Source organism: Emydura macquarii, unplaced genomic scaffold (genome assembly GCF_026122565.2).
Source record: "Emydura macquarii macquarii isolate MOO-44397 ecotype Brisbane River unplaced genomic scaffold, CSIRO-AGI_Emac_v2 contig_3122, whole genome shotgun sequence".
NCBI lineage: Eukaryota > Metazoa > Chordata > Testudines > Chelidae > Emydura > Emydura macquarii.
Window position 1 is genome coordinate 6079690 of NW_027133259.1, and position 23887 is coordinate 6103576.

At 43.7% G+C, this 23887-nt stretch overlaps 1 protein-coding gene across 4 annotated transcripts in view; it reads left to right on the plus strand.

Annotated features, from left to right (window-relative positions):
- The first annotated feature begins 378 nt into the window (after positions 1–378).
- Positions 379–23887, plus strand: part of TSPAN11 (tetraspanin 11) — a 113996-nt gene continuing 90487 nt past the window's right edge. For all 4 annotated transcript variants that reach the window (XR_010916787.1, XM_067531037.1, XM_067531038.1 and 1 more), the window contains exons 1-2: positions 379–643; positions 12231–12328. Coding sequence is in view for 3 of the 4 variants with exons in the window: in XM_067531037.1 (XP_067387138.1) it covers positions 12242–12328 (87 nt within the window). In the remaining variant the exon portion in view is untranslated. The remainder of the gene's footprint in view (positions 644–12230; positions 12329–23887) is intronic.

Genomic DNA, 23887 nt, shown 5'->3' on the forward strand with positions numbered 1-23887 from the left:
GGCATTCAGCACAGCAGGAGGGGGGCATCTCAGTGCCAACCTCAGGGTTTATTGTATTTAATAGCCTGACGCCCCACATTTCCCTCATTAGCTGGCATGTTGGGACTGTGTCACAGGGGATCCAGCTGTCAGATCTTCACGAGCACTTTCCCCAGTAGGAACTGGAGGCACTCTGGCCGGCTCACCCGCGCTGCTGTAACTCCGGGGGAACGCCAAGAATGAGGCCGGAGTGCGCTGGAAGAGAAGCAGGGCTTTTCCGCTCCCTGACCGCGCTGCTTTTCCCTCCTCCTCCGTCTGACCCTGCGTAGACCCGGGCGCCTCTTCCAGGGAAGGGGAGTAAAGCGCTTGCCCCCCCCCCCCAGACTGGCCGTGGGGTGCCTGCGAGAGCCCAGGCGCAGGGGGACGGACCGGCAGGCCGGGGGAAGAAGGGGGACAGCAGAGGAGCAGCCCAGCGCCAAGCTGCTTTGCCTCTTTAAGGCGCTCGGGCTGCCCGGCCCGCACACACGTGGCCAGCGGAGGGCAGCTGGCGGGGCTCGGCACGACCAGCGCCCGCCTGCCTCGGGGGTGTCTCCGCGCCCTGCGCCCGCCGCGCGTGCAGCGCTCCCGGTGCTGGGTAGGGGGGCAGCAGCAGCTCCGCGCCGCGGTGAGTGGGGGGCGGGTAGCGGGGCGGAGGAGGAGCAGCGGGGCCGGCCCAGGGGGGAGCCGCGGCTGCTCTGCGGCCATCTTCTCCCCTTCATCGCAGCCAGGCGGGGGCTGGCTGCTATCCCCCCCCTTTCCTCTCCCTTCCCGGGGCCGGCCTGGGGCTGCTGCATTACGGTAGCAGCCCGGATTTCCCCTCCGCCCGCCCCAGCACCCCAACTCTGCCCGGGGGGGGGGAGCATTGCAGCCCCTCTGGCCTTTGCTGCCACAGCTGCCTCCTCCCTGCTCCCCAAACTTACAGCTGGGCCTTGAGCGAGCGGCTCCCTGCTGCCGCCGCCTCTGCTCTGCTCCCCAGCATCCCTTGTGCTCTGTCCCCTCTGCCCTGCTCCTCCTCGGCCCCTGCTGCACCCGACACGGCTCCTCTCCGCTTTCCCTTTCTCCCACCCCTCCCCAAGCTCTGCTTCCCAGCTCAAGCCAGGACACGCGGGCCCCTGCTTCCCCAGCTCCCCGCTGTGTGGTCTCCCAAACTCATGCACCCGGCGCTGTACATTGTCAGCGCGCTGCACCCTTCTCCCCTACTCCCCTCAGGAATGTGCTTCAGCATCATAGCATCGTCTTGCGTGTGTCGTCCTGCTTTGAGGAGTATGCCAACAGCGAGTGAGCTGCTAGCTGGCTGTTCTCCTGCATGCAGTTAGAAAGTGAGGCCAGCAGTTGGCTGTCCAATGCTCCGTGGGGATACAGCTCCATACAGTACTGGTAACCTGCCTACCCTTAGATGTATCTTTCCTATTATAAAAGTCCAGAGGGAGTCCTTCAATCTGACTGGCTTTGAAAAGCCAAAGGGTGTCAGTATAGGGTGTCAATATCCTGGTAGTACATCAGCACCATTGGGTCGTGGCTGACTTCAAAATGTCATTACAAACTGACTGACAATTATTGATGTCTTGCTAGAAGCATTTTAAATATTACAGACCACAAGGCTCTGTTGGAAGTTAATGGCTATTCTAGAAGCTGGTGTTTCCTCTCTGTCTGCAGAGTTTTACATGCTCAGTTTTCCGCATGTCAAAATAAAAGTGTTATTTCTAACTTTCTTCTCATTTGCATTGATGCACTGAAGTCAGTGGAGTCACACACTTGACAAGAGACTTAGGCCTGTGCCCTTTTTAAAAGCTAGGCTCTCACTTATCCTGAAGTGAATCCAGAGCAAATCTATTGGTGGTATGGGTATGCCTCTAGGGTTTGGAGGAAAAATAGGGGATAATATTTTGTTTCCCTTCCCTCCCTTCCCCTCCCCTCCCCACTCACACACATACTCATAAGGTACCCTGATGATGACTGTAATATAAAAATATAGATTTAGACTAGATTTAGGTAGGGGTACATTGAGAGGGAGCAAATACTTCAGTGAGTCCTTTATCTGAAATTTATTTTTTAAAGGGATACTGTCAACATGTTTTTATAAATCCATGTTCTTATAGAACTTCTTTTAATAACTAATTCCATTCAGTAAATTTCCTGTATAAAAGTTTTTCTGCTCTCTCCCTAATGTTTATTTTTTAGCAAAGGAGAAACTGACTAAGGTCCTGACCCTGAGAATGTATCTATTCAGGCCAGTCCCCGCATGTGTGCAGAGAAGGTTACAGGATTAGGATCTAAACTAACTATTCAAGAGAACAGTGATTTTGACAATACATGGAGTGCTGTGTGTATAAAAGATTGTAGACCCCATGACGCTCTGCGAATGAATCTTGTTTTGTTAAGGACAGTAAGTATATGTTGAAAACTGTTTCTGAGGCTTCATGTGTTAAAAGGAGAGCGGTGTGTCTGGGCTGTCCGCAGAGCAAATGAGTGATTGATCAAAACCATTTAAATATTGGCTGTCACTCTGTGCCAATGTTAAGGTGAAATGCTCCCCAATGCATACAGGCTGCACCACAGATGCTGGAACTAGGGGTGCAGGGGGGTGGGGGCGGGTGCTGCTTCATGCCCTGTTTTGAAGTGGTTTCCATCATGTATCGGGTTTACAGTTTGGTTCAGTGACACTCGGAACCCCCACTATACAAATGGTTCCAGCACCTCTAGGCTGCACAAGCCCCTCTATATCTCTTCAGCTCCTGGATTCTGACTTACTTAAACCCATGCTTCATTTTAAGCACGTGGATAGGCCTATTGAATTCATTGGGACTAGTCACCAGAGGCTAAGCCACCAAGGGGAGCAAACGAACAGGGGACCGCAAATGGGACTTTGAGAGGGAGGGAAGGAGATCCCCCTGCTGAACGAACAAGGTGTGAGTGTTAATTTGGAGGTGAGTGAGTTTGTTTGGCTGTTTGGTTTTGGGCTGTTTTTGTTTTTCGTTCTCTTTCAGGTTATTTAAAGTTACAGGATCAGTTGGGATTGTGTGTTTGGGCGCTCTTTGAGCCTTGGTTCTCTGGATCAGTCTTGATCACCTTCAGGTTAGCCTTGTGATCATCCTCCCCCGGGTGATTAATGAGTGGGTAGGGCTGACGTAAGAGAGAAGGCCTTAAAAGCCAGAGGCTAATCAGCCAAGGGGAGCTAGTGAACAGGGGACTACAAACGGGAGTTTGTAAGAGGGAGTCGTAATACAATCACGATGGTTAGGAAGGGCTGCATTGCCAGCGCCAACACTGCTTCTGTCTCCTCAACCTGCACCAGTATCCAGACAGAGAACCTGACCATGGATGCCTCTACTCTATCCTGGTGTGGATCTGAAGTGACCGTGGCCTGCATCTCCCGCTCTCAGAAAGCCAGGCTGAGGGACCGTCCAGTGTGAAAGGTGGCTGCTGGTGGAACCTGTCAGGAAGCAGGTGGGAGAGCTACAGGAGGAGGTGGCTAAGCTAAGGAGCATCCATGCCCGTGAGGAATTCATTGGGAGTATTCATATGGAGATGTTCAAGGCTAAGAAAGCTGCCCAGCTAGAGAGGACTGCTGTCATGCCATCTGGGGAGGAGGATATGGCTGGGTCACAGGGAGGACACTGGCTGCTGGTTACTTCTGGCAGCAGGCAGTGCTCCAGCCCTATTACTAGCCCACCCGCGATAGTGGTGAAGAACTGGAGTCACCCCCAAAGGTGGAGGAGGAGAAGCCATGTGCCTCCAAGGCTGGGAGAATCACAGCCACCGCTCCTAGGAGGAGACATACGATAATGGTGGCTGGCGACTCTCTTCTGAGGGGGATGGAGGCACCCATCTGTTGGCCAGACCTGGCACCCCAGGAGGTATGCTGTCTGCCAGGGGCACGTATCCAGGACATAATGGAGGGATTGTCGAGGATCGTCATTGCTCCAGCCAATTCCCCTTAGTGCTGTAGCCCGGTTGCATGGGGGAAGAGCCGTTTCTGTTTGAAGTCCTGCTTGCGAGCTCTTCAAAAGACGAGGTGGTGCTTCCCAGCCCAGATCATCCCACTGACTAGACAATCCGCCAGGGTGCTGAAGTGTCGCCTTATGTAGGAAGCTGAACTAGGAGCTGAATCAAGGCTCTGAATTGAGTTTCTTGATTGAAAAGAGCAAATGAAGGGGGAAGCAGCAGAGAAAGTCTTGTGTGAAAGATAAGGAGTGGCAGTTCTGAACTGCTTTCTTCCCCCTCCTCTATTCCCATAAGCCCGGCTCTCTCATGATGTGCCAGAGGGAGCTCTTGTGGGGGCTTGCAAGACTGTCTTTCTAATACTCCACCATCAAAAGGAAGGGAAGGTTGGGGTGATTCTCCCACTTCCAGTGGAATCACCCCATTTCTGGATACCACTAGATCTTCCTTTCCAAAAGGGACTTAACGCTGATTCTGAAGAGCCGAAACGTTTGCCTTTGAATGCACTGAATGTCAGGTAGTCTTTGTCTTTGTTTTTTTAAAGAGGTCCCAGTGGAGAATGTTGCCTGGATTTCCCTTGCAACGCCTTCTCTCAGTCTTCATGTCCACCATGTGCTATTCTGTGGTGGGAACTATTTCCAGCAAAGTGCCCCTAGGAGACATTTGTGTTAGGTTGTTTTCCAGGTGGTGCTGCTGCCTCCCTCCTCGCTTCTGGTTTTGAGACAGTGTTTGTTTGGGTGAAACTCAGGCTCCGTTGAAGTCTGTGTTAAGACTCTACTGACATCAGTGGGGTCAGGATATGGCCCTTTGTGTTTAAATGGGAAAAGAAATAGATTCCCTATGCCCTCAGACGCACACCTCTGCCACAACATAGCACAGGCTATAAAGGGGATGTTTTGGGGGGATCCTTTTAAAACGTACTGATAACTTATCTCTGCAGCTGCCTTTTCTGACCTTTTTCAATTCACTTTAAGCCCCGTTATTATTATTATTTATCATCTATATTGCAATAGCACCTAGAGTCAATAACCAGGTCAGGGCCCATTTCTGCTAGGCACTGTATAAACATGGGAACTGACTGTCCCTGGATTAAGGCTCCTGGTTCAATTTCTTGAATGTCAGGGGGATAATATTTTAATAAAACAGAAGATGATGGAAAATGGGTTAAAATGATACAGTATTATGAGAAAGATACAAGAAAGGTCTCCATCCTATTTCCTTTTAAATGATAAAAAAGAATGGACAGAAGGATGGAGAGAGAGGGTTTTTTTGTGGCGAAGTCCCAATTATGCACCATTGGGCGTTTGGTCCATGGCTGTAACATTACCAGGAAAGACCTATCCGTCAATTGGGACAAGGCTTTGGATAATCAAGTGCACTCAGCCAGGCTCTGCTTAGATTTACAGCACACAGAAGGGTATAAACAAAGGAAAACCACTTTGGTTTCTGCTCTACAGAAATATGTGTTTGCTACATGAAAAATTAAAATATTAATAGGGAAAGAGTTTTTCCTTTCAATCAGTGGAGAGATACTGAATAAACAAACTCCATTAAAAAGATGAGCTCTTTTTAAATAGTTTGCTGTGGAGTCTCTTAATAAAAATTGGATTTGACAGTCTCCCTTTTCTCATACCACCTATTTTGCCCAGTGGGGGAAGGAGTATAGTCTACTAATTAGCAGAGGTGTGGGATTTAGGACTCATGGGTTCTTTCTCGCCCTCTGCCACTGACTTGATGTTTGATTTTGGACAAGCCACTTAACTACTCTGTGCCTCAGTTTACCCATCTGTAAAATTATTGCATACTTCTGGGCTACTTAATTAGCCAAGGTTTTTGAACAGCTTAGAGAGCCACACATGAAAGACGATACAGACTGGAATGTTTTGATGTTTATTATTAGTGTAATACCAACCCCGATTGTCCTCTGTAATGATCCAGCAGCCTGTTTCTGTTATAGGGTAAATGTTTTGTTTTTATTTCTTCTTGACATAAAGCACTTTACATTTGTTGCGTTTATGATTTTTAATGGTTAGAAGTGCATTAAGTCTTAACGGGGATGTTTGCTTTTTGGGGTTTATAGAACATTAGGTTTTATTAAGGTAATTAAAAAAAAAAAAATTGCAAGTTTTATAGCATCTGTAAAACATACAGCTCCCTGAAACAGAATATGGGTCTGTATATGCAGTACTGTAATGTCCTGGCTTGACTGTCTGTTGGTTTAAGGGATCAATTGGCAGAAAGCCGTATAATTAACTATTGCTTGTTTTCTGGTGATCTGAAAGAGGGAACACTTTTTCCCCCTGTAATTTCTGTTAAATGTCAAATTTCTACCACTCTATGAACTAAAAAAAAACCAACACAATTCTGCATATATTAACTGTTTGGCCCAGTGCATATTCCTATGTCTTTTGACCTGTTTGTATTCCTGCCTCAGGATTATACATTTGTCCCAGTGAAGTTCTATATATTCTTTCAAAATTTCTTTAAAAAAAAAAAAAAAAAATTTTGTACTGCAAAATATTAGAAAAAGAATTTTCTGTTCACCTTCAAGTTTGACAGTAACATAAGGTTACTCACACAGAATCAATAATGATCAGTAGACAGAGAATCACAAGATACATTTGTGATCATAAACAAAATCTAATCTAAAGTCTTTGTTTTTTAATTTAAAAGGAAATCTCGGCAAACTGACCTCTCTTTACTGCAGTATCTCAGCTGCCACAGTAACTTCTTTGACAAGTTTGTATACTCCTTGTTTAATCTCCTACGCATTGTCTAGTCTGTAGTCTCTAGTTTCAACCTCTGACAAAAACCAGCAGTCCGGCTGTTGGTTGTCTTTGAATGACCTCATCCAGGAACTAACCTTTTGGCTAATTATCACTGCCTTAGCTTTTGGCCATAAATCTTGATATAACAGAATCCCTTCTTGCTTTGCTAAGCATGATTGAAAGGTATATTTTCGAACTGAGCTTCCTTCGGAAAGGGGAATTGTGTGGCGTTTGTAATAGCTGCCTGTTTTATTTCAGGACTCTCATACAGTCGTGCACACATGAAACTCTGACTGGGGTATTTTGCGCTCCCTCTTTACCCCTTTAAAATCTTTGATTTCACCACTGAAGATCTGCTGAAAAATACTGAAATCTTCACATCATTCCAAATTTTGTACAATGTCTAATTAGATTTGAAATTATAAATCATGGCACAGAGTTGTCTTCAGTTAGTACACTCATTGCTCTAAGAACAATTTTCTTATGGCCTCTTAATGGATGGGAGTTCTTAATATCTCTAATTATTTTGCGATACTTGACTTTTTCTAGATTTTTTTTTAAGTGTGATTCTGCTGTGACAAGTGACTATGTAAAAACAGCATCTTGTTACCAAACAGACCTGCTGCTCCCTCTGTATATTCAGAGACAAATCTCGTCACTTGAGTGACTAAAATACATTTGTACTATTTTTGACACGTTTGTCTTCCAGAACCAGCACAGCTCAGAGAGAGTGAGCTGGATTCTGTAATCTCTCATATACCGAATAAATTGTTTACCTAAATTCCAGGTTTAGGTTTAATCACTTACACCAGTGAAAATCCATGTCAATAAGATTGGTTTGCCTGATATCCTAAAGGCATAAACTTAAAATAGTGGCTTGGTAAACTTGTTTTTTTATCCCGGAGCAGGGAATAAAGAGATTTATTTTTTCCAGAGAATCAAAGTGATTCTTTAATTATCCCTTGATCCCTTGGATAGTCTGCATATAGAAATCTATAGATAAGCAGATTTAATTTATTTTTATCTTCTAGATTTTCATTTCTGTGTGCTTTATTGAAATGTAAGGGCTGTACTGCTAGTGAAGAGCTGTTTTTGATCTCATTTAGGGTCAGCAAAGGAGCTGATGAATGCTAACCAGTGTTATGTGTCACTAGATTCATAATAGGAAAAAATGTAAAAGACTACAGGGACACTAAATGGGGAGGGCTCTGAGTTACTACAGAGAATTCTTTCCCAGGGGTCTGGCTGGTGGGTCTTGCCCACATGCTCATGGTCCAACTGATTGCCATTTTGGGGGTTGGGAAGGAATATTCCCCTGGGTCAGATTGGCAGAGATTGTAGGGGAGTTTGGGGTTCGCCGCCTTTTGCAGCATGGGGTACGGGTCACTTGCTGGTCTGAACTAGTGTACATGGTGTATTCTCTGTAACTTGGAGTCTTTAAATCATGATTTGAGGTCTTCAGTTAATCAACCAGGGATTGGGGTATTTTGGTCTCTCTCACTGAGACCTTGAAAATAAGAGGAAGAGACAGAGCATGCTAAATTCTACTCCCATTTAAGTGACAGCAGAAATTGGCCCAGTAAAAAAATCGCTTGCTGTGTCACAAGAAGGCCCCAAAATATGTTGGTATTTTTCTTTTCAAACCCTTGATTTTGGACACCTTCCTCCCTATTACCATAAAAATTCCCAACACCTCACAGCTACTATCTAGCAGTACTCCATGCTATAGCCCAACTTGTCTTTTCCCTATTCAGTCCAGACTAGGATTATTCCAGATAGCATGAACTCATCTGTGTCATGAAATACAGGAATGAGACAGTCATATGCTCGGTGGATCTTCACCTTCGTGAGAGCTTTATTTTGCTTCTCTAAATGTACTTGTGAAGATTTTCCATCAGGCCAGGAGACGTTAACAGAGATCTGTAAGAACAGGAATCAAGTCTGCGTTCCTATGCTAATGAGGTGATATGGGAGTGACTATGTTAATAGTTGTGTTAAGCCTCTGAGAATGTCTAGTTTGAACTAGATGGGTCCAGAAGTCTGAGCAGACTGAGTGAGCTGAGTGACCAGATACTTAATAAAGGTGGTGGTTCCTCTCTAACCAACAGGCCTCTTAAGAAGGAACTTCTGAGGAAGCTCTTAGGGCTGCGTTCACAATCCGCTAGGTTGCCATTGACAATTCAGGCTACTCTTTGAGAAACATGGAGCTCACATTCTGCTCCTTCTGCTGCACTGTAAAAAGAGCAGACCAAGGTCACCTCCTTTTTGGTGCAAAGCTCTGCACCTCTGCAGGACTTGTCTCCTGATTTGCGGCCTGCTAGCAAATAAAACTTCCCAACTGCATATCACCCACCCTCTCAGAGTTACTGACGTAGCTGTTAGCTTTGCTCCAGAAGATCAGACTTCCTTGTTAGCAGGTGATGGATGGTCTGGCAATCTAGCTGGAATTTTCTGGACTCTCTGTTTTTAAAGTACACTAATTTTTCAAAAAGATTTTAAATGCAGAGTTTTTGGAAATGCAGAAAGTTTAAACTAAAGTAAATGGTGGATTCTCTGTAACTTGAAGTCTTTAAACCATGATTTGAGGACTTCAGTAACTCAGCCAGAGGTTAGGGGTCTGTTAAAGGAGTGGGTGTGTGAGGTTCTGGGGCCTGCAATGTGCAGGAGATCAGACTAGATGATCATGATGGTCCCTTCTGGCCTTAAAGTCTATGAGTCCTGAATGATACTTAACAAAAGTCCAGTCTGCTTTAAAAATATTCCCATTGTGACTTCCGTTTTGGGCTGGCAGGGCTGTTTTTTGGTGGTTTTGTTTTAGAGATGGTGGTGCTGGAAACAAGTCAAGAAATTAAACTCCATTGTCTTCAGTTGTTTCCCTCTGTGACACCTATGTATAATATCTTAAAGGGGTTTCACAGATGTATAGCATGAAATCCCGGCCCCATTGAAGTCAGTGGCAAAAGTCATTGACTTCAGTGGAGGCAGGATTTCACCTATACGTTTTAAGGCCTGAAGGGACCATTGTGGTAATCTTTTCTGAGCTCTTTCATAGCACAGGCTAGAGAATTTTACCCAGTAGCCTAACTTCCAATCTGTTGCACAGGTGGAACTGATTGAAACTTACTAAATGACCTTAATGATAATGCACACGAAGGAATAGAATCCCGCTCCCTTTCTGAATTTGTGAGTTCTGCCGGGAGAATAGGAATAAAAAATAGTAAAAACTTATTTTTATGTGCCATGTAAATAGATCTGACTCTGAAAACACACAAAGCAGATCTGTTGAGTAGGAAGGTGCAAATTTTACATAATCACTTTCAAAATAGAATTTATAAATTCCAGATTGTCATCCAGTTAAGTACCACTTAATTCCACTACCGCAGTAGGAAGTTAATTCCAGCTGTTCTCTTTAAAATAATACAGTTTTAATTTCTGCTTACCTACAATGCCTCTTCATTTAAACCTGTGTTTCCTCCACTTCTGGTCTGTTGGATGTCCTCAAATTATCAGGATTAATTTTATAATCTTTTGAGAGTGTTAATACTAAATTCAGGCCTGTCATCTCTCAATATAAAATATCCCCATTTTTTTTACAATCTCATCTCATCTGTAAATCCATCCAGTCCACTTATCAGTTTATTTGGCCTACGCTTACTGTCTTCTGCTTTGATGGTCAGAAATGGACGCTGTATTTCAAATGCAATCTGATCGGTGCTTTGTAAAATAACATGCTGTCAATCATAGCACAATATCCTTGGATTTATATAGTATACCCTTCTTTGTTACCTTCTTTAATGCTACTACACAGTGGACCAAAAATGTAATGTATGATCTACCAGTACACTCAGCGCCTTTTCCTCTGCTACTCCAATTCATTTGATGTCATTTAAAATTGTATTTACCATGGGTATTATTTCTGCCTGAGGGCATCACTTTACATTAAATTTCATATTCCACCTGTGAGTCTGTTTGCCTAATCCATCCCTCTAAGTCTTAACTATTTTGGTATCTGCATATTGTATCTTTGTCTGAATTATTAATACAAATACAAGACCTGCTGGTCTGTTGGCAATCCCTGTGCCAATACAGAACCCTGTAGTGCTCTGCCGAATACCTATCTGTAATTTCCATTCTGTTTTCTACCTACTAATCAGTACCTAACCCATGTTGTGTTGATATACACAATAATACATTGTGTAAAACGTTCTGGAAATGCAGAGATAATGGAGGAATGAAAATTCCTCCTGTTATTCTCATCAGTTAGCTTCCTCTTGTAGGCCTAATTTTTATCACCTCTTGACCTATCAGAATGAAACCAATCCACTTCAGAGTTTTCATGCCACATCTTATCCTGGGAAAGAATGTTTTTGGAAAACTTGTACCAAATCTCACACAGTTTTGGAGATATCAAGCTTTTTAAATTTCCCTGTCATTTACATTCGCCCAAAGCCTTTCTTAGACTGGAGATATTCATGAGATGAGATGAAACTGTATAATGGATTGATAAGGCTGTCTCATAATTTGTGTTCCTAGCATGGTGCAATAGGATACTTGGATAGTCTTAATTCAGGCATTTCCATACTTTGTAATGTTCTGTGTAGTTTATAAAGATGAACGTTAACTTGACATTTGCGTGTTATCTTTTATGGTTTTGTTCTCTTACGGGTAATTTTTGTGATAAATGATGGATTCTTTCAATCCTTAACTCCCTTAACAAGGTTTTTTACTTGGGAGCATTAATACTTCCCTTCTATCTAGACCAATAGATATATTTAACATGATAGATCTTTCACAAATTCTTCCTTAATCTCAATCAGCTGATTTTAATGATATGTGTTTATTGCATTTTACACCTATTCATCCTACAGAGCCAACACGTTTAGAGAGAGGGAGCGGGATTCTATTCCTTCCTGTGTATCATCAACAAAACTGACGACTGAATTCCAAATGTAGTACACTCCCATTATCTGAATGGCCTGGAGGACATCCAAAAGTTCTGGATAACTGGGTGTTGGGTTAACCAGAAGAGCTATTAACTAACATAGGGCTAAATCGGGGACTACGCTTTAGATTTGGATAACTAGGATGTTCGGATAAAGGAAAGTTGGATAACTAGAATTATACTGTAGTCACAGTTGTTTTAACCCACTGAAGACAACGGGGATCACTGAAGATCTGCATACAGAATCTTTATATTAGTGATGAAGTTTGCAAAAAGAAAAGAACCCAACATGAGTTTACAGAGCTGGGAGTTAGAAAAAATACCTTTTTTTTAAATTTGCAAATTAAGCATATTTGATACAGAAATCATAGAAACATGTGGCCCCATAGTGCCATTTTTAAGTCACTTTTCGGAGTAGAACATCAATTTAAATTCTGTTCTAGCAGAAAAGGGTATGTCTCAGGATTTTGGGGGGAGAATTAATCTGTTTGAAAATTTAAGGTCTGTGTGTGTGTGTGTGTGTATGTATATATATTTTTTTTTTTCTTTCTGCTTTCTAGAGATTCCAACAATGTCCCATTTCAACAAAGTCGAGCAAGATGACTGGATGACAGTTTACCTGAAGTATCTCTTGTTTGTGTTTAATTTCTTCTTCTGGGTAAGTGTGATTTCTTGGTTATTCTATGGAATAAACTTGTTATAAAGACACCTTTTTGTTTGCTTGCTTGTCTAACTTGAAATTACTTATTTAGGATTAAATTTGTTTTGCTCTGCATAGTGGAAAGGGAAGAGGAGATGGAACTAGAGGAGGTGGGCGCCCAGCAAATTGTGTTCGGTGATGCTTCATAGCCCCAGGGGATCATGATAAACTGGGTAGCGATGTGATTGGGCAGCGTATGTTGCTATTAACACACACTGTTCCTTTTTGAGGCCCTGATGCAACAAGTCATCCCTCTTCAGCAAAGCATCCTTTAACTTCAAGCACGCGCTTAATCATTGACTTCAGTGGGACTTAAACAAATGCTTAAAGTGAAACGTGTTTCAGTACTTAGCTGAATAGGTAGGGACTCGAGCACGTATTTAACTGCTTTGAATTGATATAGGTGGGAGTTAGGCACCTAATATGCTTAGGCACTTCAGAAAATCCCACTAATCCTAAGTGACTTTCCCACAGGCACTCAGCTTTTTAGTGGCAAAGCCGCTCAGGATCTCTCTACAGTGCACTTAAACACCGGCGGCTAGTCTGTGTCAGCTGACTCGGGTTCGCGTGGCTCGGGCTACAGGGCTGTTTAAGTGCCGTGTAGACACTTGGGCCGGAGCCCAGGCTCTGGGACCCTTCCCTGTTGTGGGGTCTCAAGGCCAGGGGTCCAGCCTGAGCCCGAACACCTCCACCACAGTTAAACAGCCCCATGGTGCCAGCCTGAATCAGCTGACTCGGACCAGCGGTGGTGTTTAACTGCAGAGTAGACACACCTTGCGGCTCAGATTGTGAACTCCTTGCAGACGCCTCCAAGCACTGTCATGCGCTGCAGTGGGACTACTCAGCTGACTACTTGCTCACCATTGTGACCAAAAGGTTCGCAGTCTGGCCCGAAACAAATAAACCCCTCATCGGTTCACTGCCCTGGGTTTGCATTTAGTGAACAAAGACTGAGTGCTCCTGCTCTGCCGTCGTGGGGCATGGTAGCTTGCAGGAGCTAGCTTTCACCTGGCTAGCTCCGGTCCTAGAGCAGTGAAACTGCGGCAGTGTGTGCTGTGCGAGCCCACCTGGAACCCGGGATAAGCACTCGCGGGGCTAGCCTATCCCGAAGCACACGCTGCTGTGGCTTCATTGCTCTGGGCCCCCGGCTAGCTAAATTAAAGCTCACTCATGTGTCTCTACACGAGCTGCAATCTCACCCCATGATTGCAGAGCAGACCTACCCTTAAAATCCCCTTCTTATCCTTTCCTGTGGCTGCCTGGGCTTTTATTTCTTCACTTATTTATAATGTTGTTGCTGAACAGGTGTGTGTGGTTTTGTTTTTGTTTTTTTTTTAAAGCCCTCCTCATAGGAGATGTTACACTTTTTATTTATGGGTGCAATAGCCGAATTGCTCTTTTATTTGTATTTCTATTTTTGACACACCGTCATTTTGCATAGGATACCTTTTCCACATACGCAGTTGGCCTTGGTGCCGTTTACTAAAAGGCCCACTTTGCGTAATTAATATCTTTAGTTTGTCTAAAAACTACTCCTAATTCTTCTGTGCTCTGCTTGAAAGAGAATATTTGATTTCTTTGTGCTCTGCTTCATCTACATAAAAATGCCTCCTAACGGGTGGTTGAGAAAGGAAGGGGATTGTGGAGGAAAGCATATCGTTCCTGATTCCACAGGACCTGAAAGTCTTGGGGTTAAATGAAGGGCTTCCCTTGTTCCCTCACTATTTTCAGAATCACTTTTAGCTGTGGCTTACTTGGAGGCTTTTCATGCTGCTCACATATTGCCTGTGTTCACCCTATCCCTTAGTACATCGTTACATTTAATCTTAACAGCTGTTCGAGCTTTAGAGTCTTCTTTTGATCTACTTGACTCCAAATAGCACTTGGTGGTTCTCATATCAATGTCTTTGGAAAAAGATGCTAAAAAGCTGTGTGTGAAAACTAATGAACTGCAAATTATATCTGATAGTTTGAAGACTAGGGGGTGCATTAATAAAGGGCAATCCAATAGACCACATGAAAGAAAAGGCTTTTGAAAATCCTATTTAAGCTTCTAGTATTAGAAGCGTAGGCTTGCTAGAAAACTGAAATGGTTTGGATGTTCATGTTCAGTTCCTCCTGTTTCTGGAAACAAAATTGGGGAAGACATTTGAGTCCTCATTGCAGCTGATCTTTTTCTTCTAGATCCTCTCGGACTTCTCATTCCAATGCAGTTTTGTGTTGCTAGTTCAGTGGTCCCCAAACATTTTACATGGTACCCCTCCTTACCCATGTCCACACCCCCCCTCACTGCCCCCCTTTCCCCCCCCTCCCCCCCCCGGGAGTTTGGGTTGCGAGTGAGGCTGCACCCAGGGCCAAGGATGAGGGCTGGGGCTGGAGCCGGAGCTAGGGCAAGGGCCGAAGCCACGGGCGGGTCTGGGGCCTGGGGCAGGGCCGGAAGAGGAACCACGGCTGGGCCACAGTCGGGGGCCAAGGCTGGAACTGGAGCTGGGGCCGTGGCTGTGAGCGGTTCCCGCAGCTGGGCTGCAGTTGGGTACAGCGCCACAGCCGGGCCAGGGGCTGAGGACGGGGCTGTGGCCACATTCTGGCTGGGAGCCTGGGTCACGGCCGGGAGTGCAGTCCAGGCGGGGCCTGAGCTGGAGCAGAGCAGGACTAGGTGGCGCGCCTCCCACAGGTGCCCCACTGCACCCCCTGAACGTTCTTCCACAGCTCCTTAGGGGGGCACCCCCCAAAGTTTGGGGACTTTTGTGCTAGTTGATGGGGAGAGGGTAAGGCACTTCAAGTTGGGCACCCTAAAATTAAAGCACCTCTAATGAAAGGCCACTTTTGAATATTTCTCTTGATGGTGCTCCATAGAATCACAAAAAACAGCCACTGATGTTAAAAATCTGTGTTTACATCCATTTGTTTATATCCCTGTTTCTTCCTGCATAGCTTTGAGTGCATTCCAACCTCAGGTACATATGGAAGGAAACTTCTTTTTTTTTTTACTGCAATGATGAGTAAACCTTTAAATGTCTCACCTGAATGCTGAAATAGAAATATCTAGTGATGCAAGTCTAGAGGGACAAGAAAACAACCCTACAGTACCTTCTAGAACTCTGGATTTCAGTAGTGTACGGGGCTTTGCTGTACCGTTTCGTGTATATTAACTAAGCACTGCTTTGTAGCCAGCATGGACAGCATTTTTCTGCTGTTACTTTTTTATTTTATTTTATTTTTTTTTAAGACTTCGGGAACGTTCTGAGTTGGCTGAAAATGTTTTGAGCGCAGTGTCTGGGGAATCTGTCAGTTTTGCTGCATGTTTTATTTTTCTCTCTCAAAATTTTCTCTTTGAAATTTGCCAGCTGGGTGACCTGGGGCAAGTCTTTTTTTCACCTCTCCAGTCACCTCAGTGTGCCTGTGTCAGTTTAATCACTAAGGCCTGGTCTACACTGCCGACTGCCATCAATGGGAGATACGCACGCTACCGTATCTCCCGGCGACTTACTAATACTCCCTTACTGCAGTGTCTTTACTGCACTGCGTTGACGGGAAACGCAGCTTTACTCTTTTCGGTGGGTGGATTTATTACATCGACCGGAGAGCACTCCTGGGATCGATTTGAGCTTGGAATAGGACCCAGGTCTCCTGAGTTCCAGTCCTGTGCCCTATCCACTAGACCATTGGTTTTCAAACTTTTTAGGCTGCATCCTCCCTTCCAAATAATGTAGTCTACCGTGTACCCCCCATTTGAGGTGGGGTCATAACATACCTATCATTAAAGTCTTACTAAATAAAGTGCATTGTCCGCCATTACGGGATTTTTCTTGTGTACCCATTGACGAGAGCTCCTAAACCCCAGTTTGAAAACCACGGCATTAGACCAAGCTGCTTTTCAATAATTGCAAAGTTGTAGCTTCATATCCTCAAGGGGTCAAATCCTGGGGTCTTGTCTCAGGTTCTGTTTTTAATCAACGGGAGCTTTTCCTGAGTGAACACTGATTAAGGATCCCAGGTTTGGCCCATCACATTAACAAAATTGTGCTGTTATAGTGTTACTCAAAGGTATATCTCTATAAAGTGTTTTATTTTAAATTGCAAACTATGAAGTAGTTGGCACAGATGGCCTATGTGGTAACATTTTTAAATAGGATTTGCTTTTTAAAGCACTACTAAAATACATTTTATATTGATTTTCCACAAAATGGTGTATGTGTCTCATTACTCAGACTTTTTTTTTTTTGGCACCCACTGAATTTTAAGAGCAGGAATTTAGTATCCAATTATTCAAAAAAAAAAAAAATAATATAAAATAAAATGGATTAATCATGAACCTTGTTGGAATTTTAACAATGCTGCATTCAGTCTGTTCAGATTTCAGCATGTGGGATGTCTGAATTAACACAAAAGAGAGGCGGGAGACTTGATTAAAGTCAGTGGACATGGTATCATAGCTCCCTTTAAGAGGCCTTTGCTTTCAAATCCAGTTTCTAATTGAAGAAACCTCGAGAAAACAAGAAGACCCCCATCTTTCAGAAAGGCGGAAAATAGTTTGTCATTCAAGACACCTAGAATGTAAACAGCATCTAAACCCTTTACACATTATTATTATTGTTTTTATTGCAGTAGCACATAGGGGGCCAGTCATGTACCAGGACCCCATTGTGCTAGGCACTGTATATACCAGGGGTGGCCAAACCATGGCTCGCAAGCTGCATGCGACTCTTCTGCAGTTAAAATGCAGCTCGCAGAGCCCTTCATACTCTCTCTCCCCATCTCCATCTACTCTGGGGGAGCTCGGGGCTTCTCCCGTGCAGCAGCGTGGTGGAGCTAAGGGCTTCTGCCCAGCGGGGAGGGGGGTCTTGGGTCTTCAGCTCTGTGGGACGTGTCTGCCAGGGCTCAGGGTTTCAGCAGGAGCATGCCCTGCGGGGCTGAAGCCCGGAGCCCCAGCAAGCCCTCCTCATGGAGCTGAAGTTCCAAGACCCCCCTCCCTGCTGGTGCGCCCTGGCTCTCGAATTTCTGAAGATTGTTGTCTGCCGCTCAGAAGGTCACGAAGTTTGGCCACCGCAGTATAAACCCAGAGCAACTGTAGAAAACAGACTCTGCCCACAAGTATTTGCCTTCTACAGTAAAAGTTCATTTGGTTACATTAGTGGCTTCTTCATGAGGAGGGAATAAGAATGCGAGGAGGGGGTATAGCTGTGGGATTTGTAAGGCAAACACAATGTCGTATTCTATGAGTGTGGGTCATCCTACATTCATCTGCATTCCATGAGCCTCAAAATCTCTCCACACTTGCCGACGTCCCTGCAGCTTGGATTTGCTATTCTGAAGAGTCAGATCATGTTTGCAGCTGGTTTCTAAACATCTCGTGCAGGGATTAGAAATTCAGGTTTCGTTTTAGGCGGGGCTCAGATAGTGACATATTGTCGATGTGGCACAATGTCCCATCTTTGCTCAAATAGCAATGAGTATTTCCAGTGCGTGCTTTTGACTGGTTTAAAGGCAGTGGTGCGGACACACTTCTGCTTGCCCGAAAATGGCTTCCTGAAGGATCTGTGTCTAATGGTTAGAATTGAAGATGGGTCCTAAAAAATCTGGGTTCTGTTTTCAGTTTTGCCCCTGACTGTGTGCAAAGTAGGGCAAATCGGTTAGACCAACATTGTCAAAAGTGGCCCCTACTTTTGGGTCTCTCCATTTTTGTGTCTTCAGCTGGAAACACTGAGCGCCTGATGTTTTGGAAAGGCTGAGCACCTGCAACTCCTAATGACTTCACTTGGAATTGCAGGCACTTTTGAAAATCAGGCCGTAGGTGTTTCACGTTGAACAGCCAGAAATGGAGACACCCAAAAATCAAAGGACGCTTATAAAAATGTTTTGTCTTAACCTTTGTGGGCCTTAGTTTCCTCATATGCAAAATAGGGGTATGATGCCCACCTTTGTAAAGTGCTTTGCGGCTATTGGATGTAAAGTGGTATAGAAGTGCGTGTTGTTATCTTATGCTGTTTTGTGCGTCACTTAGTTGCCTTTGGTACATTGTACTAGCTCAGATGATCAGAGAAGTGTGAGACGTGATTGCTCTAAATCAAAATTTTAGGTGAAACACTTGCCTTAGCTCCAGGGCCCCCACATGGGGGGGAGGGAAAGAGTACACTTTATCGGGGTTTGGAGGCCCTGGGGGGCCCGGCCCAGGCTGCAACCCCCGTTACCATGAGGAAAACGTTTTTCATGGCTGATGAGATTGTATGTCTGGGATGAGGGATTGTGATATGTGCATGGGAGGGGACCCCTGTTACAAGTTTGTACTGGGTCCCCCAAAATTATGCTTGGGGCCTGCTTAGCTCTGCACCTTTTCATTGCTTAAAGGCATTTATGAAAGTTCCTCATACAAATCTGGCACAAACCCTGGTATGTACTTGACTTGCTAGCCCGTCTTTACTGCTGTTGTTACGTGCACTAGCTGGATGTAAGCTAGCTCAACTTGTGGTGTGTAGACATACCTTCATAGGCTGCTGCTGACTCCTGCTAAAATATACACATTGGCACCACACTGTTGCTTTGCACGGCTCCTTCAACTGGACAAGAAATTCCCTTCAATAAACAGCTGGGAATGGTGGCTTCGTTTGGAGGAAGTAAATTTATTTTACTTCCACTTATTTTATGTTTTTTCTGAGTTGGGGCAGTGACTCAGTGAGGAGAAGGAGCAAAAGGGGAGGATAATGTAGAATAATCTGGCCATTACGTTTTCTGATTGACTGTCGGCTGTCACAGTGCCAGAGGCGGTGTCATTAGTAGATAAAAGTAAAGGAGATTTTAAAGAATTCAGGATGTTCTCAACAATATAAAAGGAAAAACCTAGAAAATTAAAGTCCATAAACTCAGCGTGACAGCTAAATAAAAATGCCTGGTTTAGCATCACAGAAATTATGCATTACACAAAACAAAACAAAATTGTGCAAAAGTGTTCCATCTGGAAGTATGGATAAATAGCAAGGTATAAAGGTGGTGCTTGGCACCTGAGCGAGTACTGTTTTAAAAATGTAAAATTCAGCCCTTGATAAAGTAAAACAGAGCACACACAGGGAATATGTAACACTGGGAGCAAGAGGAACTTTGGATCAGAAGTAGCAGCAAAAGGTATAAAGACAAATAATTAGACATTTTTAAGTACATCAGTAATCAGAAGACTGCAGGAGAGGCAGTGGATTCACTCGACTGCCAGGGGGAAAAGGCAGCAATCAGAGAATAAAGAGATTACAGAAAACCTAAATGGTTTCTTTGCATCGGTTTTCACAACGCAGTATGATGGGGAAGTACCTTCCCTAGGGTTATTCTTTACAAGTTGAAAGAAGTGATGGAACAACTCAGGGGATTAAATTGCATTAAATCATCAAGACTGGATTCTGTTCGTCTTTACATTCTTAAGGAAATTCAGAATGAAGCATCTCAACTGCTACCAAAAATATGTGATATTTAAAACAGCTACAATGGAAGAGGTCAGAAGAATAATCCACTTTATACCGATCTTTAAGGGCTCAGTCCTATGAGGTGCTGAGCTGTTTCAACTCTCACTGATGTAGGCTGGAGTTGAGGGGGTTCAGTATCTTGGAGGAACAAGCTTCAAAAGATGTGACAATAATGATACTTGGCTCTTATGTAGCACTCTTCATTCCCTAGATCTCAAAATGCTTCACAAAGGAGGTAAGTATCAAGGGCACCCAACAGGCAAGCGGCAGAGCAAAAACAGAACCCAGGTCTACTCCTGAGACCCTGAGTACCAGTCTAATACCTTAACCGCCAGACCACACTGCCTCTCAAGTGGCATCCTGGCCATTATAGACCAGTGAACAGTATAGGCCATTACAAATCAGTAGCAGGAAAAAAAGTTGAGAAAATTATTAATTATAAAACGTGTTGATGAGTAAAAGTTGGTAGGTCCAAACCATCACAGCTCTTCGTGAATCGTTCTTCTCTGCCTCATTAAAATACACAAACTAATGGCTAGAAGTGTCTTAAATGCACTAAAAATAATAAACAAATGATTTATTCAGACTTTCAAAAGGCTTTTGGTAGAATTCTTTAGAAAATTGGTAACCACCAGGTAAAAATTAAAGACCTGTTGTGGGTTTTTTTTTAAACAATTGGGTAAAAGATAGAGAGGAATCAAAATGTAGGGATAAATACTAGGAACTGTATGTTTAATTGTATGTATGATCTGCAATGGGGTAAATCATGAGGTAGCAAAGTTTTCTGGAAAAAAATTGTCATTCATACAAACAAACTTTTACAAAACTAAGTAATTGGGTAACACAATGACCGATGAAATTAAATTTAGGCCTGTACCATATAATATTCCTTATGTTGCCCCTTTTTGACCTGAGTGACTAGTCACAATTTGGAGCCTTGGGGATGCTCCAGTTGGAAGCAGAAATCGATGGAATCTGGTGTTTTCCTCCATCTTGTTTATTTACAAGGAATGTACAAAGTTCTTCTCTGAATGCAGGAGCAGCCAAGGACAAGTGGAGCAGTGTCTCATTTTATATCACCAAGCCTTTTTACCCAAAAAACCCCAACAGTTCTCTAGCTCTTTCCAGGATTATACTATGTTCACAGGCTACTGCTTGGCTTCCTTTTTGTATCTCTCTGCTCTGTGCATAAACGGGCTTCCCACTCCCCCCCTTCTCTCCCTTTCACACACACACACACACCCGCGCACGCTCCTGGGTGGGCTCATATGCTCCTTTTTGTCTTAGGTGGAGTTGTTAGGTGTGAACTCATCCTTCAATTATCAGTCTCAATGGGGTGTTAACCCAACCCACAATGTGGTTTCACCTAGCACATAACACTTATGAGAAACAACTTCCTATACTTGCACAATGATGGAAGATAAATTAGTAGTAAGCTCTTGGGGGGAGGGGGTGGGAATAAACAATGGCACGCCACTCAATGAAAACATAGTCTTCATGCACAGGGGCATTGTATATTAGACCATTTTAAGAAGATTATTGTGGCTAACACAGAAAATATTATGTCACAATATAAGTAGCTGGAATGTATGTCCCAACCTTCAATGCTCTATTTAAATCTCATACAAGACATAGCAGATATAGAAGAGTTCCAGAGGCATGCAATAAAAATGGGTAGAAGTGTAGGGAAGGCAATTCTGTACAACAAGTGGTTAAAACACTGGGGACTTGTCTACACAGTGAGGTGATGCGCACCACGGAGATGTGATTTCTAAAGCTCACTAATGTGTTACGTATTAATTGGCCTGTTTAGACCCTTGGGGTGCAGACTAACTGCATTTTAATATACTGTTGTTTGTACTATGTTAAAGGACACTAGGGAACCTTTAGTATGAACCAGCAGGGTGTACATGGATCAATTAATGTGGCACGTATTACTGTGTGTTAGAAATCACACCCCTGTAGTGCGTATCACCCCATGATGTTGACAAGCTCTAGGTTATGTGGGAAGAATAAAAATAGATTCACTAGTTACAGTATTTACTGTAATATATCTATAAAAGGCCACGCTGGGAGTCCAGTTTACCAGAGTTAGGAGATAGCAGCAAGACAAAATTCTCACCAGTGAAGTCAACTGATTCCATTTGCTGGTGACCCTTTTTGTTCATAAACATTTAATGCAAGAACATTTGCAGAAAACAAAACCATTGTGAACGCCAGTGAAAATAAATACTCATGGGTGCTTTTATCTAGAAAGGCTCTGAGAAGGCATTTTTTAAAAAAGATCTTTTTTATTTCTACAAGCTATTCGTGAAGCAGCTCCAAATGGTGGACATTCATGAAAGTCATACTACCGTTAGCTGGTAGTTCTCCATGGGTAAAATTTCACCTCTGTGCAAAGGGCTGACAGTGGGACATAAGTGGTGCATTGATCTTGTGTAGTGGTTTGCCCAGGGAGAATATGTGGCTAAATTCACCATAAGCGTAATTGAGTGCCCATTGAAGTTAAAGTGAGCTGTTCAATTGACTTCAGTGAGATTTGGATCAGGCTGAAATGCCACATGCTTATATTAGACCTATGTTTCCACCACTCCGGAGTCAAATAAGAAACAAAACACCTGGGTGTGTGAGGTCGCAGAACTGGAAACGTAGTTTTTTGTGAGGCTCTGCTGCGTGGCTAACATGGACAGCTAGTGTTAGAGGTGGCTGAATAATATTTGCTGTGTGTTTAATGATATTTTAAAAATAGAATAATTTTGTCCAGTTCTCATATTTGTAACCGGCTCACGTTAGAATGGAGTCATCTGGTCCCTTACATGGGCGCACAATGAGCGGGGAATAAGGAGCCTTTCTCTTCCCCTCCCCCCCCTTCTATAACCCATGTAAAGGCTGAATAGAATTGTAATCTCTGTGCTCAGGGGGTGTGCTCCTTCGCTGTTCCCTTGCCTCTTGGCTCATAGCTCCCCTAAGGAGGTGAGGATGGGTAGAGAGGGACAAAAAGTAGGCGGAGCTATGACTATCCCTCTTTGTACTGGCCACTCCATGGAAGGTGAGGCAGTGCGAATGGTCTACTTACGCACCAAGATGCTTCTGAAGCTATTTGACCTCCCCTGCCAGGGCTGTCTTTCCTTTTGAGCGCTTGTGCTCCACCAATCAGTGTTGCCAACTCTAGCTATTTTTATCACAAGTCATGCGACGTTTGGTGGTTTTTTCTTAAAGCCCAAGCTGCTGGACCCAAGAGATTGCATGAGAATCACAGTTACTTTTCCGTTCCTCAAACGAAAGTTCCTCTAGCCCTTATGGTTATAAAGAATAGGTTGAAAACATGAACCAAGTGCCCCCTCAACAAATAGACACATACAAAAAGAACCCCACTTTTTATTTATTTATTTATTTATTTTGAAATCTCATGATTTGTAAGCCAGTATCATGATTTTGTGGGTCCTGGCTCATGACTTTTGAACACTTGGGGTCGATGATAATGGAGTAGTTAAACTTCTTTATGATAACTGATAAATAAAAGAGTACATACAATGAAAACTAGGGGGGGTTAGTCTTGGTTTTTTATGCTGTATCTGTATACATCTCCTATATTCTAAAGGGATAGATTTTCAAAACAACCTCAAAACTTGCATCAGCATCTAGAAAACCCATTTGCTGTACAAACTGGGTAGTTAGACACACTATTATTCTGATATGCCGATGCCTGAGTAAGGCTAATATGGTGGCAGCTGCTGCTTATGAGATAAGACCATCGTTGAGTAAGCAGCCAGTGTAGTGTGGTAGATTTACTGCGTATTATTATATTTACGGATTCTCTTTGAAATGCATAGAGTATGTACCTTGATTTTAACAGGACTTTGTGCGGTAAGAATAATTAGCAGTAATATTATAATATATTAATCACTTAAACAGCACTCCATCAATACACTAGAGCAAATAAATGATGTGTCTGAACTTTTCAGCTCAATGGCTATTTCAGCATTAGGAATGTGTTCTCATTTTTTAAGGGATGGGAAAGAGTGGAGATCTTTAGTCCCATCCACATAACTCAGGGATTCTTAGTTTT